Below are 18,290 nucleotides of genomic sequence, written 5' to 3'. Positions count from 1 at the left end.
GTTATGGCTACGGCATTCCCTTATATGACTATCTGTAGCATTACCTTGTAAAATTCTATGAAAGACATTTTTCAGTAACAATTGTCTCCCTTTTGATTATTTCTGGAACATTCTTCATTTGAGCTTGTGGTCTCTGGTCTTTATGAGCACCCGACTGGAAACACAGGTGGGAATTCACCTGTTTGTTTTGTTATCAGCAGGTTTACCAGGTGTCTAAATGAGGTAAAGTTTACCCCCGTTAGCTTTCAGAAATCACCTAACAATTTCTATTCTCCGTCCTTAAATGTGAGAATTTGTCGGAATTCAAACACATCCAAAAAATATGGTCCCAAAAGATGTGGTGTGGAGTAACAGACCCGAATGCACTACACATGCTTTCCCCATTGGTCACTGCATACAACACTACAAAGATGTCTTTTATCAAACCCAGAGTTTCTGTTGCCTGACTGAAACGACCAGCTAACTGTGCATCACAGAATGCTCACTGCCACCAAATCTGGCAGCAGTAACATGAGTAGACATCTTAGACAAACTGTGCAAGTGTGTACACCCAGTGCGGGACAACTCAGTCCGGGACCTTCAAGGTTACCTTCAGTGCACTATTTCAGCTGTAGTATTTATATTGCTGCAAGAGAAAGCAAGTAAGCAAGCCAAGAATAACTATCTCTTTTTAAAAAGTTCTCAACCTGAAAAATTAAATAGGTTGCTTGTGGCCCACCTGTGGATGCATACAGTGAGGTATTGAAAAGGCTAAGACTGAATGTGTTGAGCGTATTTCAAGGAGTCTATTTCTTAAAAATGAAACAAAAGCTCCTTTTTGAAAATGGTGGTCTCCATGTGGTCTGTGGCTTATTATGTCTGCTACAGTTTTTATTCTTCCTACGAATGTCCTGTACGTTGATTTGGTCTGTCAAGATGATACAACAGGCAAAAAAAAAAAAAAGTTCTGAAACTTTCCCATAACTAAATTTCTATGAACGCTACGTCCAGTACCGGTGAATCCTGTACACAATGTGTGTGAATACTTTGCTCAGTTTACACAAATGTTCAGACAACTCTGCTTCTCTGTGTGCTGGGTTCTGTACTACTTTTTGTCTACTCTCTGACCGTGTTAATTATTTTTAAGTGCTTTTTGAGAGAGAGAGAAAGAAAGAGAAAGAGTGTGTGTGTGTGTGTGTGTGTGTGTGCGCGCTCATGACTATTTTCATGTGTATGTGCCCCTATGCGTGTGTTGAGAGATGCAGGGTTGAAGGATACTTCCACTCCACGATGCTGATGCAGGCTTTCCTGAAGGGGTTCTTCAGCGTGAGGAAGAAGAGGGAGCGGGCAGGTCTGGGGTTTCCCCCCGTGGCCTGCAGCTTCTTCAGCTTCTCCCTCTGCTTCCTCTTCAGCGTCTCCTCGTCCATGATGAAGGACGACATGGGCGCTTCGCCGCCGGCCTCCATGTTTCCTGCGCACCGTTCGCTTTCCGCCCCAAAAAAGTTTAACTTTCCCCTGCTTTCGCCGTATCCCGACAGGCACAGCCCGACGCTCAGTCCCGCCTGCGCATCAGCGTCCCCGATTCGTCCTCGCCAGGCACCCCTCCTACCTCCCGCTTCCTGCTCTCTCTTCTCACTTCCTCCCCGCTCGCATCGGAGACTGCTGGAGCGGCCGATCTATTCCGATGGCGATCCACAGGAGCAAAAAAAAAAAAAAGAGTCCAGGACCAGGAGGGCAAAAGTTCCAGGGGTCCGTTAGCGAGGAGGAGCAGTTGTTCGCCGGCAGAGAATAAATTTAGACAATGAGTGACGCCCTCCAACCTTAGCGGGAAAGGGGGCCGGAGAGGTCAGGGGAGAAGCAGCTGCCGTGCCCAGGGAGCCCTCCCATTGGCCGCTTCCCGAGACGTCGGGAGGCGGGGCGTCGGCCATGTTGGGGCCGGCGGCGGCCTTCTTCATCCGACATTGCGCGGATAGCGGGAAATGCCTGCGCGCTGTACGCGACGGCTGGAATGTTTATTGGTGCTTATGAATGCTTGGAAAGCTCAAAGATTGCAAATAATGGTTCCGAAGAGTGGATTGAAAAAAAAAAAAACATTACAATGCGCAGCACAGTGCACTTAATTCACATCGCGTGAAGCAATTTATTCATGCCTTTGTACCATTATACAAATATATTTCCTGGCTAAAGGCTAAAGGAACTTTTCAAAGATGGTATACTGTACATATTTACAAGCTTAGGAAACGAAACCTGAATAAACATTGTTGTAAGATGATATTTTGCTCAGTAAAGTCTCGGCTATTTTTGAAGTACACAACCCTTCAAGCTCAACTATACGAGCTGACCTTTGTGGGGGCAGAGCATTGATATCGTAACTTAAATGGGAGTCCGATTTGGCTGCGCTTGTCAAATCCCCAGAGGCAATGTCACTGTCACCAGTTTGATTCAGTGATACCTTCACTCCGACTTACTCGCTTTGGGGTATGCAGTGGGGTTGGGTGTCATAGTTAGAACCCTTGGAGAAATGCTTGGTTTGTTATATTGCTTGTATTTTAGTCCTTCGGTGGCCAAGGGGTCAATGGAGCCTCTGCTTCCAAACATGTGTCAAATCAATCATTTAGTTAATTGCAGCAATCATTTCACTTAATCAGTCAGTAATGACTTGATCAGACGCATGAGAAAAATGCCAGCGCAATGTTTGTGTTACCTGACACTTAATCTCTTTTCACTTATAACTCTTCAGGGAGGGGAGAGTCAGAGACTTAACTGAGGAGGATTCCCACCCCCTGACATACCAGAGATGCCGTAGGTGTGAAATATGTGAAAGTTGATAGCAAGCAATTTCTGTTAATTTGTTGACTTGGTTTATTATATTTATGGGTGTTTTTTTTTTTTTTTGCCTGTAATGTGAACCTGTTGTGGCCACAAATCTGTTGCCCTGTCACTGGGTTGATGTTGTTGAGGCTAGAAAAACACTTTCTCCGGCAAGTAAGGACAGAACCCTAAAGGACCTCTCTCTGCATCTGACGCATGACGCATCTGATTACAGTATGATTCTTGTCTGGCTTTTCTTTGGGCCCAAATTTCAGTTGTGTTTGTGTGGTGGATGGAGGGAATGTGTTGGATGACAGTACACGCGTTAAATGGGTATGGTGAAGATGATCTTCATGAATCCACATGAAGCAGATTAAAATGCACTCTGTGAAATGCCAACATCTAGTGGCCTTCATTTAAGCTAATTTCTAAAGTCTGCATAAATGCCACAGATTGCCTTATTTTGTGAGTGGCATATGAAAATTGGTATGTTTATACGGATTACTCCAACATTATTTGCAAAAACGTTGAGAACTCATGATCTCTTAAACTTAAATTGGCATTACTGACCCCTCCCCCAAACAGACAAACATGAACAAACCGGCAGGGATTACTAAACTGTAATTCTTTTATTTGCTATTACACGTGCACAAGTTTCCATCCACTCATAAATGCCACAAGAAGAACAGAATTGGGAATGTTGGGTGTCCCTGAAGAACTTGATAACCCATGCATTTTAAAACCACACTGACATCCTACGTCAAAAGGGAAATCATTGTGAGATTGGTCCCATTCCCTCTATAAATAAGGCCGAACTGGACATTTCATATCTGACATTCTTTATTCAGTCGCACTTTGGGTTTATCAGGTTTCTCCAAGAGACCTCAGTAATATAGACACAAACTGGTAACAACCTGTTCAAAGTTTTATTAGCTAAAAAACATGAAATTATTCTATAGAGGCAGTGAAATTCTATGCAAATAATGAGATGGCCAAGATCCTGGCAGTGTATATCCCGAAATATAGCATCATTTGTGTGTTTTCAATAGCAAAAACACTCGGTCATTAAATACTTTGTGTAAGTGACCTCAGTTTTCATTCTAGAAAAAAAGAAAACATTTTACAAGCTCTATAAGGAATTCAAACAGCAGCTCAACAGATTCTGCAACAGTCTCACCTCATAAATATAGAAATGCCACCACAGAAATTGAGTAATTCAGGCAGGAAGGGTACAGTGATTGGTGGGGTGGAGCAGGAAGTTTACGCTGATTGGTGGGGTGGAGCAGGAAAGTACGCTGATTTCTGGGGTGGAGCAGGAAGGGTATGGTGATAGGTGGGGTGGAACAGGATACAGTGTGGGTAAGTGGGTGGAGTTGGGAGGAGCAGAAGAAATCGAGACATATTGTACAAAAGCCCCCTCCATCTTCCTCGTAATAAAACACTATTCAACTTGTGCCATGTTGTTGTTAGTTGCTGATTAACTGACTGCTGAGTACGGTGTCCTTCAAAATAATGAGAAATACCATGTGCTTGAAATCTTTTACAACAAAAATTATTTTATACAATGCAAATTTGTTGTGAGTGTGTGTCTGTGTGTGTGTGTGTGTGTGTGTGTGTGCTGCACATGCATTACAAACTTAAGAGAGGGAGGCAGAGCATTCAATTATGCATTTCTGTCGGGCTGTTAATTAAGCTGCATTTCCTCAGCAGAGACATCCAGCTGTATAAACCGTGTACATGACATGCTATGCTAGGAACCTCTTTTATGAGATCTGCTAAGCTACCCTGTGATGTGGTCACTTTGAATATTCACATCCTTTTTATGAAGCAGATTACAGTGAGCGCTGAAAATACTTCTACAGAGCCTGGCTGAAATCCACAGGACCCCGTTCTTCTTTATGCCTCCCTGAAGGGATAGTTCACTTTCAGTGTTCAAAAAAAAACAAAAAAAAAGTTATGTTCTGTGGATGTGTCAAATTGGCCAAGACAAGTTCTTGTGTGCAATTAAAGACACGTTGGGTGTTTAGGGAACTTCCTTAAGAAGTGTGGGCTTGTCAACAGTAGAGGAGAAGCACATGTTTAGGAAACACCTCGTTACACAGACCTCGGTCTTTTGATATCTCCAGAACGCAGACAGCCCAGACCCTCATAGCCTCGCCAGACCAGCTCAAAAGCTAAGGTAACCGCCTTTACCCATCCACGTCGAGGACGAACGTCAAAAACAGCACAGTCCGCTGACACGGTCAGTCGTCAGTTGCTCGGAGGTTCGGAGCCGGGTCCAGTCTAGCTCCCTGAGCCCTCCGACTCCCCGCAGTAGAGCCCCGGCGAGGAGGACTCTGACGTGGAGCGGGGAGACCCACCGTCGCTGTTGCCCGAGTCCTCCAGGCTCAGGGGCGCAGCCTTGGGGCTGGAGCAGGCGGACTCCCCCACCAGGCCCTGCAGGTACTTGATGTAGCGGATGGCGGCCCGCAGCGTCTCCACCTTGCTGAGGCGCTTGTCGCCGGCGCCGCCGGGCAGGTGGTCCCGCAGCTTGGCGTAGCCCTGGTTGACGCACTTGACCCTCTGCCGCTCCCGCTCGTTCCGCTTCTGGATGAACGCCGGCTCGAAGGGGCACTCGTACACCCCGAAGTGCCCGTGGAAGGCGGGCAGGTAGGGGAAGAGGGGCGGGCCGCCCCTGTAGGAGCCCTCGTAGAGCCCCGTGTCCACGCTGGCGGGGTAGAGCAGGAAGGGCATCGGGTGCGTGAGCGGGTCTCCGCCTGGGTGGAGGTGGGAGGAGTGGTGGCGATGCTCCGGGTGGCCACCAGGGGGCACCATCCCATATTGCAGGCTGCTGCCGCCGAGGAGCCCGGCCCGCCGCTCCACAAAGCCATGGGAGAAGCCAGCATTCATGGTGAGTCCAGCCACAGCGCAACTATGCCTGCCGCTAAGCCTACAGCGCCCCCTTGTGGAAGGAGTTGAATAACTATTTACTGAAGTGTGAATACTTCTTCTTGACTGGTTTATTTGCCTTTTCAGTCATTCAGTTTTACAGGAATCACCAACCCAGTTCTCCTCTACAATGGTGGCAAACTGTGGACAGAAGGTGAGTGATGAGATTTGAGGCTCTATGAAGCTGACCCACCGTACATGTTTATTGGGTGGCGAGATTGAGATGCTGGATAGTGATACATGGCCAGGAGACTCCTACACTTAGCGGTACTCTATGGTTAAGGATGACCACAGCCACCACTAAGCTCTACTATGTACTAGGGAAGGCTCCTTTCTTTTTGCAGGACTAAAAATGGATTCAGCTTCTTGTTCTGTTTTGTGCCACAGATTGTATGCCACAGTGGTCCTTGCACATCTTGGCTTCAGACAGAAACAGTGTGAGAAATAGAATCATTCCAGTTTTGATTCCATTTTCATATTCAACTTCAAATGTCTTCCTCTTCTCCGTGTCCAGCAACTGGGGGTGTAATTGAGACAGAACAAAAGATTAAACCTGCTGTATAAAATGAGGGAGCCTTTACACATTGGAATAACAAAGAATTTTATTAATCAGGGTTTATTAATTTTACAAGCAGGGGAATAAGGAGACAGTGAGATTGTAATTTTATATATGGACTGTAGTCCAACAGTGATGATGCACTTTACAACACAGAAAAGACCATTCCTATAGTGCCTGAAATAATCTGTGTTCTGGTTAAGGACTGCGATGGTTAGATGCAACAAAAAAGGCTATTATAGGATCCCATTACCCAGTAAAGTGTGCAGTGCGTTTTTGAAGTGTAAAACGGTGATGGTGGTCTATGTCCATTGATGTTCATCACTTTAAAGGGATAAGCAGTGTTCGAATAGAAGTGCAGACTTGTAATGTCCCAGAATACCTTTTTTTTTTTTTTTTTTAAACTGATTTTAATCCTCCCCTGAATCTCCCTGCCCAGCCCCTAAAAAGACTCCCTCAGCCTGCCTGGCAGAGAGAGGAGTACACGGGGATTCCCCACCTTTGGGTGGCGAGGTATCAGATGTCCCAAAAAGAGTGAGTAACCCCCTCCAAAACCACCTGAGCAGTTCCAGATGACTGCTCTTATCCCGCCTGCACATTATGCCTCTTTACACCAGCTTAACCTGTGCTGTGTTTCTAAATTACCTCTCTCTCTCTCTCTCTCTCTCTCTCTCTCTCCCTGCACAGACAGTTTTAGCCTTTTAGCTGGATGAAACAAAACCTGGAGTAATGTTGCTGCACGGCAGTATTTGAAATATAAATTACATGCAGGGAAAAAAATTGTTAAATGGTCAAAGAGATTTTTTTTTTTTTTGTTGTTTTTTTTTACGATGCACATGTGCTGAATTGCTAGTGGCATGCTACTAGTATTCAAAACTCAAATAAAACACCAGGTCAAAAACCTGTCAGCATGTAGCAACACTATTACATGACTTCTATTCATTGCTATTATGCTCATGATGAGGCTCCAAAGACAATTCAATTCCAGTGTCACTTTGATGATAATACATACTTTGCAGAAAAATATTGAGACATTCAAATGTTTTTCTAAGTGGTAGAAATTCCCAAGTAGGACACTGCCGTTGTACCCTTGAGCAAGGTACCTAGCCGGCATTGCTTCAGTATATATCCAGCTGCATAAATGGATGCTATGTATGTTGCTCTGGATAAGAGCGTCAGTTAAATGCCAGTAATGTAATGTAGATAATGGTATAAATATAATTATACTTTTATTCCCCAATAAATAAGCATGGTTATGTAACAGGTCTGTATGCACGATGCTTATGATTAATTGGTAAAAAAAAACCCTGTTTTCCATACCCAAAGCTCTTGGAAGTGGAAGAGAGCAGCAGTGAGGAAGACACACAGTCTTTAAACATCCATGTTTTCCCCAGGGCATCAGGGTGGGGAAGGCGCATGTATTTCCCCTCTCTCTAAGCTTTCTGGACCAGGACTAAAAGGCTTAATTAAGATTTATGGGCACGTACTGTAGTGGAGGCTGTGCTTCAATCAACAGCGTGTAGAAACACAGACTAAATGTGTGTCAAATAGCTGTCATATTCTGGACGTCTCAAAAGACCAGTCAGAATCTGCTGTTTTATATTTATTATTTTTGCAAACTCTGTTATTGCTTACCTGTTCTTCCTGGCATTTTCAACTGTGCTTATTATATTAGCATTTTAATATTATGGAGTTGTTCCATAACACGTAGCTGTTTCATTACTTTAAAAATGGACCACAGTGACACTGTATAATTAAACAAAATAATATCATGGAGTGAGAATAGACTATGAGATACACACGATTTACACACTAAATCTGAGATTTTTGTAAAAGTGGGAATAGATCATTCATCACAGTTTTGTCTTTGTAATCATTTCACAACTCTGTACCCTCTTAAGGGTCAAGAGATCGCAGTGTATGGACTGCTGGCCAGTTAGAGAACCACTGCATTTCGAAACAATTGAAAAAAAAGAAACTGTACTGAAGAAAATTTATAAAATCTTGTTTAAAAATAACGATGGCATATTTTTACAGATATGAATGACATCTCAAAAATATAAATATTAAAACGTGGCTGTGCGTAAAATTATGGATCTCCAGTTAAAGCATAAATTATTGATATGCAATATGCCCTACCATCAGATCCATAAGTCTGATGAGATCGCTCTCATGGAATTCTGGAGAGCTTTTTGTCAGTGAACGTGTTAGAGTTTGCGTGTTTTGCCTGGCATTTACCCAGCCACACTGTGGTGATTCACAGCAAAACTGAGGTAATGCAGAGCAAACCTTCTAGTGAACTCACCTATGGCATGAACTCCAAACACATTACGACCGCGAACAGGAGATTACATTTGATAAGGCAGCACTGTCACCGTATCAAGTTCATTGACACTATGTTAGCAGCGTACTGTAAGTGATGCGGCTACCTTGCGCACATTACTGATAGAGGCTTACCTCCTGGGGCCCGGATGAGGAGAGTGGTCAGACTGTGCAAGCCGCAGCCTCCCACAGGACCAGTCTGAACAGCAGCCAGGCAGGCGGTCTCTCTCTCTCTCTCTCTCTCTCTCTCCCTCTATGTCTCTCTGTCAGCTCGGCGTGCCTCAAAGCGCGATGCTCCTGTGCTCCGTTCCTCGCTCCGGAATCTTTTTTGTCAGGTGGGGGTGTCGAGCCGTGTGAGAGAATTTGATTCAGTCCCTGCTCACCTGTCCCCGCCCCAGAAAGAGGGAGGGAGGGAGGGAGGGAGGGGGTAACTACTTCACCTGAGAGAGGTGAGATGGAAGTGGTTGTTCGGAGGGGTGGGGGTTGGGGGGGGGGTGGGTTGGTAGGAGATGTATCTCTAGAGAGTGGTAATGAGATTATACCATTACACTATGGATTTTACAAACTGAAATTACACTCATAAATGTCACGAGCCCAGACCCTGAAAATAAGATCATAGAAAAGCCTGGTTAAACTCTTGCAACATTTTAAACCACTAACTCTAAAATAGGTAAAACAAGACCGTTTCAAAACCTAGTATATGGCTGGACCGAACAGGCCGACCAATGGTGTAACTTCATCAGTCAGTCACTCAGTCACAGACATGCGCGGTGTAACTTCATCGCTCACTCAGTCACTGAGTCACTCAGTCACAGACATTCGTGTTTATAGGGCTGTTGCGGTCCAGCCAACAAGCAATAATAAAATAAGAAAAACATGCAATATTAGCTCCAGATATTTGGTTGGTAATGGCTGTAAATGCAATGAATGAATATTCTGTTTATTTCAATTTGTTTGTGAAGTGAGACTGGTGAGACTGTGGCACTCCAGGACAAGATGAGTAGCAGGGACACTTGGCACGAGTGTGATGTGAATGACTGGGTGTGATTGACTACGAGTGTAAACACACAATCTTCAAGTGTCAGAACAGACAGTCTGGCGACAAACCTATTCTGCAGGCAAGCCTTATCAAATGCACATATCCGAAGGTACTAGGATCGCACTGAGGAATTATTCCTACTCACTGCCCATCCGGAACACATGTACCTTAACACACGAGTATAATTGCTTGTGTTAATTTGTACAGTAATTATAACTGGTGCACAGGCGTGGATGATTGTGACACTACTTTGGATGAGTCTAAGCAGCAAGTTAACCACCGTGTTAGGAAATACAATTGGAAAAAGTTACGTTTTATGGGGAATGCCCCACTTCTCGAAGAAGTGCAGAAGTTATGTTTAGTTCTGGTAGTTCTGGAGTCCCAAAATGTGCAAAAAAGGTTTTTCAAATGTTTACAGTTTGTAAAGCAGGTATGTAATTGTGCTATCCAAAGCGACTTATAAAGTTCATTATTTTACATATTATATATATATTTATATTATTTACTTGAACAAGTACTTGAACGATCTGGTAGGTTAACATAATTCCCATAGACAGCACTACACCACACTGCCCACAGGAATTATGGGATGGGAAAACCACTTGCTACTCTTCCATTTTTTTTTTCTAACAGCACGAAACACCATGTTTAACAGCACAGCAGTCTACCTCTGACTGAACATAAATATGATATGAAGTTCAGGTTTTTATTTTACACAAGGCCCGTATAGCAGAATGCTGGAAGATGGATTTGCCATTGAATTACAATTTTTTTATTTTTACCCCCCATAGAAATGTAACACACCTTTTAAAAAAAAAAAATACACTTCATCTACTAATAATGAAAACAAAATAACCCTCTGAAAGCTGTCCGCTGTTGGAGTGGGTTGTGAGACAGAACAAAAGCCAGGCTGAGATCAAACTGAAAACTTTAAACAGACATAAAAGTCTGTGGGGGGCTCTCTCCCTCTCCTCCCCTGGATTAGATGTCAGACCATCATTAGATCAGCAGGGATCTTACTGCGCTGTGCCTTGCAGTCTAGATCTTTGAAATAACATTTCTCAAATGTATCTTTTCATGTGCCAAAGGGACAGACCGCCTTTAATTGTTCTTAATATATAGAATTTGCTTGAATGACACACAAGGCAAAATTCGGAGAATATTTCATAATGAGTAATTAATTATTTGTATAGATTTCCCCAGCCATAAGAAACCTGAAACTCTTAATCCGCATGTAATTGTGAGGTCTCCTCCTGTATTCATTTTTGAAATGCAGTAAAAGAATAGTCTACATATTTAGGTCTATCAAATGCGCTGTAATTTTAAAAATATGTAACATTAAGTTTTATTGACCTATTCTTATGCGACCCTGTTTCATAAATGGACTTAAATGTGAATATATAATATGGGTTAATTCATCATGCAGAAAAGTAGTTTTTAGATTTTTAAATGTTCCCAAAGTACTAAATAATTATTTGCCTCATTGGTCGAATTATAGAATTATGTGAATATGAATGATTACATTGACAGATTTTCTGATAGATGCAAGCAGCCACGTTTAATCCATTACCATGACTACACCCACTGTCTTGAGTCACAGATGAGTGAATGAAAATAGCCCCTCTTTGATTTGCAGTACTTTCGGGTTAAGCCCTTATTTTCAACTCTACTTAAACTGTCTGGTACTTTGCACTCCGTCCCTAATTTAATGACCGGCAATTACCGATTGTACAGTAAACTGGAATTTGATTTCAAGAACAATACGAAGCAAGTCAACACATGTTTTACCGCTTTGAACTTGTCTTCCCTCGTAGCGTTGGGTTTACTCCGGGGGGTTGGAGTGAGTAGACAGAATCGAGTCAGCTCGTGTTGCAGCCACACATCAAGCACACATCAAACACGACGACACTGAAGAGAGCTGCGGCATCAATCACCGCCATTGCATCCACTCCACACGTACTCGTGGCCCATCGCTCCGAAGAATATTAATATTCCTCCTCTCATTTGAAACTTGGAATGCTATTCTAAATTAAGGTTCTATTAAAAACAGCTGAACAACTGTTGTATGCACACGTACAAAGGTCAACATATATTTGTTGATGAGACATGATGTGTCCATAAAATAAATCATAACATATGGTTAAATAGAAACAGCTTATTATTATTATTATTATTATTATTATTATTAATAATAAAAACAGTCTAGCGTGTTGAAAATTGATGAATCTCATAACTAGTCATTTCTAGTGTTGGCCACAGTCTAAATATATAAAAATGAACGTATGGTTGTGACATTTGGAACTGTAGTAATTATCAGAAAATAATTTCAGCATTGACAATACAAAAGGCCAGCTGAGAGATTCTTAAAGGTGATATTGCTGGGTACTGTTCTGCATTTCTTGACTGCATTGCAGTTAAATTAAATGGGTCAATTTACAAAGAATGAGGATGGTGCCATTGTGCTTTGCATGATTTAGAGCTCATTTTACTGCTTATTTATCATCCAAAGGTTTGTTCTGATGCTTTAGAAAAAATTAGCAGTGGTCTGAAAAAGTCTTGAGCAACTAATTGGAAATGAGCACTGTGGCTCGTCTGCAGTCACAAAAGGAATAATTAATCAATCAAATAATTCACTGACAACCTGGTTTCATCAAGAAGGATTGCACTGTGTATTATAATATATTGTTTTTAAAGGAAAATAAGAACCACATAAAATGTGTACAGCTAGCACACAAATGAATATGCTAAATGGACAAATGAATGGGTAAATTGGGTGGAAACAGTGAAGTTTAAATACATCACAACCAACATGGTCTGCACTCCAGTTTTGAAGTGCTGGATTAATGCGTCCTTGACACCGTGTGATAGAGGCATCGAGGAAAGAATCAGCGGGAACTGAGATGTCTTTTAACTATTGGCCTGATGCCTTTGTGGATTACCCCTCCCCTGTCCCGAGCACTTAACGGCCCTGTGATGGCGTTGCCGTGATTTATTCTGGGTTAAAAAGAACAGCGAGGTTGCTGGGGGATGACAGGGTGAAACAGTGTCTGGATTGAACCCCTGTCTTCACTTGTAAATAAGAATTGTATAATTAGGAGAATATGAAAAAAAATATGAAAAAGGATATGCCTTTGGGTAAACTAAGCACTGTAAGTATTGGGATATAACTAGAAGACACGCCTGATTACAGCTGTCTCAGCTCACTAGAACGTGTGTGTGTGGGTGTGTGTGCATGTGGGCGTGTGAGTGTGTGTGTGTGTGTGTGTGGGTTTGTGTGTGCGTGTGCATGTGGGAGTGTGAGTGTGTGTGTGTGCGTGTGTGTGTGCGTGTGTGTGTGGGAGTGTGAGTGTGTGTGTGTGTGCGTGTGTGTGTGCATGCATGTGTGTGTGTGTGTGTGTGTGTGTGTGTGTGTGTGGGTAGATGAGGTACGCTATACAGCTGGCCAAAAGTAATTAGAGTTGAATTACCTGAATGACCAAGATTGTGTGGCCTGTGTGGACTGTTTTAATGTTTCCTTTATTGGGTAACCAGCTAGCTGTGTTCTCAATAACCGACAGCATATTTTGTACCAGTGAGAGCAGATCTGAAAAGAATAACTAAAAAACAACATGAAATGGGCCAAGTGAGTACATCTGAGCTGCGTTAGATTGAAGTAAACACGTACGAGACAGAGTGTGACAAGTGGTTTCGTCTGGCAGTAAAAAGACTGTCAAACAATCATAGTTAATATCCGCCAGCCAAAACATACAGACATCATTTGTTTTTGAAAAAAGTCTTCGAGTACATTCGCAGGTCTCTCACCAACACCGGATATGAAACAACAGAAACCACTAACCCAAGAAAAAAAAGCGCTTTGCTGTAACAGGTCTCCAGCCCAGAGCACCCCCCCCCCCTCCACACACACACACACACACGCGCGTGCGCGCACGGACAAAAACACTTCTGTCAACCACTCAAATGTTTTGACTGAAGAAGAAAAAGGAGAAAAAAAAGAATCCCTCCTCTAGCCCTGTAAAAGGCCTCTCTCCGCGAAGATCAAACCGCAGAAGATGAACTTGCTGTAATGAAATCGGAGGAGGGTAGCCTCAGGAAAGGGGTGCGGAGTGGTGAGGGCCGGTTTGTGGGGGGGGGGGGTGCCTGGAGAAAGACAGACTGACAGCCCCCCCTCCCCCCCTCCCCTTTGCTCAGACGCACGCGCAACATGTTCCCGCTCCAAACCAAGCTCACTCATCACAAAAGCAAAACTCTTATGTCACCTCTTTCACCTGATCATCCGCTCTGCGTGACTCAATACATCCTTTCGCAATCTTTTCGCACGTTACGGTGGGTTTGGGAGGTGGAGCTGAGGAGACGAGCGAACGGTTTCGCACATTCTGTGGATCGATTTTGAATCTTCTTGAATCTTGACTTCTGGAGTCTCAACTTGGCTTGCTTACTGCCCAAAGAATGGCGGACCCTTCCTGTAATATGACTTGATCACTTTGGCCCAGGGAATACTACAGAGATACGAATGCACTGAGAACAGCTATTAGCATTTCATATAGCACTACAGGTAGAGCCTTGCAGGGATAAGGCAACGTTGGCCTCTACGTTGATAATTATCAGTCTGCCTGAAAAAATTCCAGCATCTTCATCAGGCCTTCATTTGCATCAAAAACCAGGCCTGCTGGTTCTTTCCAAAAATAAGAATCAGTGCCAAACAGGATGAGTTTGCGATTCCCTTCCAAAATCACCAGAGATGCCTTCAGACATGGCACAGAGGCCTCTGACAGCTTGTCCCTGTAAAATCTGGGCCCCGGGGCTGAAGAATTTTGGGATGAAGAGTGTGTCTCTGTCTCTTTTTCCACCACAGGTGTCATGGCTTTGTCTAGATTGGGACGGGGTGGGGGGTTTGAGGAGGGGAGGGGGTCGGGGGGGGTGGAGATGACCAGGTGTGGGTTTGAGAAGAGTGATGACGTACTGCTGTGCACTTCCACACCTATAAAGTTGTTGGGCCGGACGTGTCGATCAGTCCCAACCACTTCAAACATGAGCCCGATCGTCAAACTGCTGGGATTTCAGCGTGGACCCCAGATTTTGAGATGGGGGGTGGTGGGGCAGGGGAGGGGGAAGGGGGGGGGGTGTTGGGTGAGAGGGAGGAAGTCAGAACTGCAGGTTAGATCATCGCGCCGCGCCGCTGACAGGGTGCGGACAGGCGGCTGCACTTAAACGGGGCCTCCCAGACGGGGCCCTTCTCGGCTGTCTGTCCGCGCTCAGAACCAACAACAGCCCCTGGGGATCTGTGTGGGAAGCCCCGCTGATGGACACGGAGGGAAGGGAGCGCTGCTGGGAAATACAGTTATTTTTACAGTAAGGTTTTTTTTTTACAGTAATGATGGGAGCTGTCGGACAGTGAGTGCCCTGGTGGATGCCCTGGCATGGGTGCCCTGGTGGATGCCCTGGTGTGTGTCCTGGTGGGTGTCCTGGTGAATTCTTAGCTTAGCGCTGTGCCCTAAGGCCCTGTTACTGAAATCATGGTCCTCGAGGGCTGAGAAGTGCAGGTTTCCCACCCTCTCTTTGCCTGGGAGTCAAATCTGGCCAAGACTCAGGAATCAGGAGCCCTAATTGTTCGGGGGGGGGGGGGGTTAATATCAGTTCAAAGGTGTGATGATCCAACAAATGTTCATTACTTCAGAGACAGTCTATTGGCTGCAAAGAGAATATTTCTGATATCACCTAAAGCAAGAGCATTATCAAAAAAGGTGAAATTGCTTGAACTCACCCACAACGCCCCAGACATGCATATGCAGAGTCATGAAAGAATTTTATTTCATTATTCTTTTTAATGCAGTTTTTCCAGCTGGGAATCCCCAAGGATCATTGAAATAGTGGAGGAAAATATAAATTGGTAAGAAAATGTCATTGTAAAATGCAATCGTAATCAAAATTACATATAGTAAAATACATATTTACACATATGCAGTACACTGCTCCCCCTGGGGAGGAGGAAGGGGGGGGGGTGTTAGGGGGGGGTGTTGGGGTGTGCTCTGATCACCTCCCTGTGATCGTCAATGTCTCTCCGCCGCTGAAATCTCCCTCTCCCCTGGACAGGATGCCTCGGCGGTAATTAGAGGGAGCTCTCCCTCACCAGCGCCGCCGCGGCTTTGATCCGCGGGTTTCTGCGCTCTGTTGGTGGAGATTAAGCTCTTCGCTCGCGGGCGGGGCGCGTGTGGGGCCAGGTTCTGAAGCTCCGCCAGCTCGTGAGGGGGGATTAGAACTCCTCGGAGACAGTCCCAGCACAGGAAGAGAGCGCGCAGGGGGGACGGAGCCACTGTTATTACCGCGACGTACGGTAGCCTACCTTCCTTCTCTCGTATTTCCTCAACTGCCAAGCTTGGGGGCTTTCGAAGAACACGGAAAAGCGGTTATTTCAAAGGCCGTGTACAGGTTTGAATATTCTGGTGATATCACGATTCACGGCCGGTGAAGGGGTTCACAACGGAAAAAATGGCGTATCAAGGCTCCCCCGGGGTAAATACAGACTAATGAGAGATGTGTCAGAGATGCAGACAAAACCTTGAAACGCTGCCATTACAGATTCCCCATGCGATCCAATGACGATCACTCTCATCCAACAATGTCAGTCGAAAACCACAGTCAAAAAGGAGAATACAAGGAGGAACCACTCAAATTCTAATAACTCTATTCTAATAATGTCATGGCAACATGATAGACAACATCAATACCCCCCCCCCCCCCCCACCCCACCCCACCAAAATAGAGGGAAAAGCCATAAATAACATATTGAGTCAATCACAAGAGAGAAAAAACCCAGCCATAATATAGAAATCATGAAAGAGGCCATTTAAAGAGAAGAGCCATCTTTCACCAGGCAGTTCTGGTTTTACTGGAGTTAATTAAAATCGAATTGGATGACGCAGGAAGCGCAGGTCGTGACAGGCAGGCGCTGCTCGTGCTGTGCCCCCAGGCTTCAGATCCCCCGCTTCAAGCCAGGCCGCGCGAGAGGAATCGGGGTGAATATGAACGCAGCTCGGTTGGGGACTGTTGAGTCTGAGGTCTCGCCGCTGAGGGCCTGGTATTGCTAACAGCAAATATAACGATTTTTTTAAAAATCATACGGAGGCATTGATATTGTAGGCCACCGGATTTGAATGATTTGAAGCCAGAAGGCCTGGGGCCATATTAAAAGATGAAGAAGAAATTAGAATGATTACTCATTGGTGTCAATGAGTGAGAGAGAAAAAAGAGATATAGAGCGAGAGAGAGAAAGAAAAAGGGGGGGGGGGGGGGGTCCTGTGGAGGTGCGTTGTTATCTGTTTTGAGTATACAGTGTGCTTTTTCCTTCCTCATGCACCCATCCATTTTCTACATTTCCTAATTGTACTATTGCCATATCATTGCAAGCCTTCTGAAAAAGGATGCCCTGGGTGTTTATGCTAAGATGAAAGGCCTGGTCTTATAATCTCTGGAATTTCCTTTTTTATACTTGTGTCACAGCACAAAACAAATAACTGTATGTACCACAGGAAATGATATTTTCGTTCCATGATGCTACACATCGATTATTTGGAATCAATTGAAGGAGCCAAATAGGATTTAAACAAGAAATAAACAATAAAATCTGAGCATTTTGATATTTGGCTACTTACTATCCTTGATTTTACTTTTCTTTTTGTTCTTGGCAGGTGCCCATAATATAAGCCAACTGTTATACCTGCAGTGAATCTACCTTTTTTGTTACTACTCCTCTACTGTCAAATGTGTCGAAGTGTTTCCAGTTCATTTATACAGGAAACCATTTTATCATTGACAATGAAAGTCGCATGATCAGCAGCTCGGTCAAGTTCTTTGGTCAAATGGATATCCTGAGAGAGATGTGCAGCACCGTGCGTTGTGGTCATTATCACTTAGATGTGAGAGTAGGGATTGCCCTTCACTTGGATTTAACTCTGTCCACTGCGTCCACCTGCGCAATGGCCCTGTCTGATTTTGGGAAGGGGGCTGTGGCACAGGTGCTGTTAGAAGTGATTAGGCTAGTTCTAGACAGTGGGGTCTGCGGAGGCTCAAATATGCATGTGCGCTACAAAGCTTTCCGTCACTGGGAGATTTCCTGATCGAAATGGGGTTACCCATTCCCGTTTATTTGTTGAAATGGACAGCACACTGGAACCGCTGTTTAGCTTGAGGATACAATGAACTTTGCCCATAGCATTGAAAGACCCCCCCCCCCCGGGCCTACCCCTCCCAGACACACAACTTGATCCCTCGTCTCCTTATCTCTAAGTCCCAGAGTGTGCCAGCCACCTATTACTGTAGCTGCTACACTGCAATTAGCCTCTAAATTACACCCCCACGCAGCGCCTCTGCGCATTTGCCCAAACACTTCCCCCCGGTTTCTGCCTCTGCCATTAGCGTCCCGTCACAGAGAGGGGTAATAATCAGAGAGACGCGTAATAATCAGAGACACGCAGTCACTTCCTCTCTTTGGTGAGACCACCCTGCTGCTCCCCGGGCTCCGGCCCCTATGGAGCAGCACTGGAGCAAGGTTCGAGCAAACGGAACGGGGTATTACCGCTGGTGCGTACTGTACGCTGGGGATGCCCTTATCTTGGGGGGGCAGCTCAGTCACAGACACATGTTCAGGGCAAAAAAACG

General features: G+C 44.6%; 2 protein-coding genes across 2 annotated transcripts in view; both read right to left on the bottom strand.

Moving 5' to 3' along the window:
* Positions 1–1,781, bottom strand: part of cacna1sa (calcium channel, voltage-dependent, L type, alpha 1S subunit, a) — a 34,311-nt gene extending 32,530 nt beyond the window's left edge. Inside the window, exon 1 of the mRNA XM_064304691.1 lies at positions 1,258–1,781. Within this exon, the coding sequence (XP_064160761.1) occupies positions 1,258–1,445 (188 nt within the window). The 5' untranslated portion in view covers positions 1,446–1,781. The remainder of the gene's footprint in view (positions 1–1,257) is intronic.
* A 2,474-nt stretch (positions 1,782–4,255) lies between these two features.
* On the bottom strand, positions 4,256–6,225 carry LOC135238540 (achaete-scute homolog 5). The gene has a single exon (XM_064306549.1). The coding sequence runs from the start codon at positions 5,677–5,679 to the stop codon at positions 5,074–5,076; it is 606 nt and encodes a 201-aa protein (XP_064162619.1). The 5' UTR covers positions 5,680–6,225; the 3' UTR covers positions 4,256–5,073.
* Between the last annotated feature and the right edge of the window lie 12,065 nt (positions 6,226–18,290).

Source organism: Anguilla rostrata, chromosome 13 (genome assembly GCF_018555375.3).
Source record: "Anguilla rostrata isolate EN2019 chromosome 13, ASM1855537v3, whole genome shotgun sequence".
NCBI lineage: Eukaryota > Metazoa > Chordata > Actinopteri > Anguilliformes > Anguillidae > Anguilla > Anguilla rostrata.
This window is presented reverse-complemented; position numbering and strand designations above follow the sequence as displayed.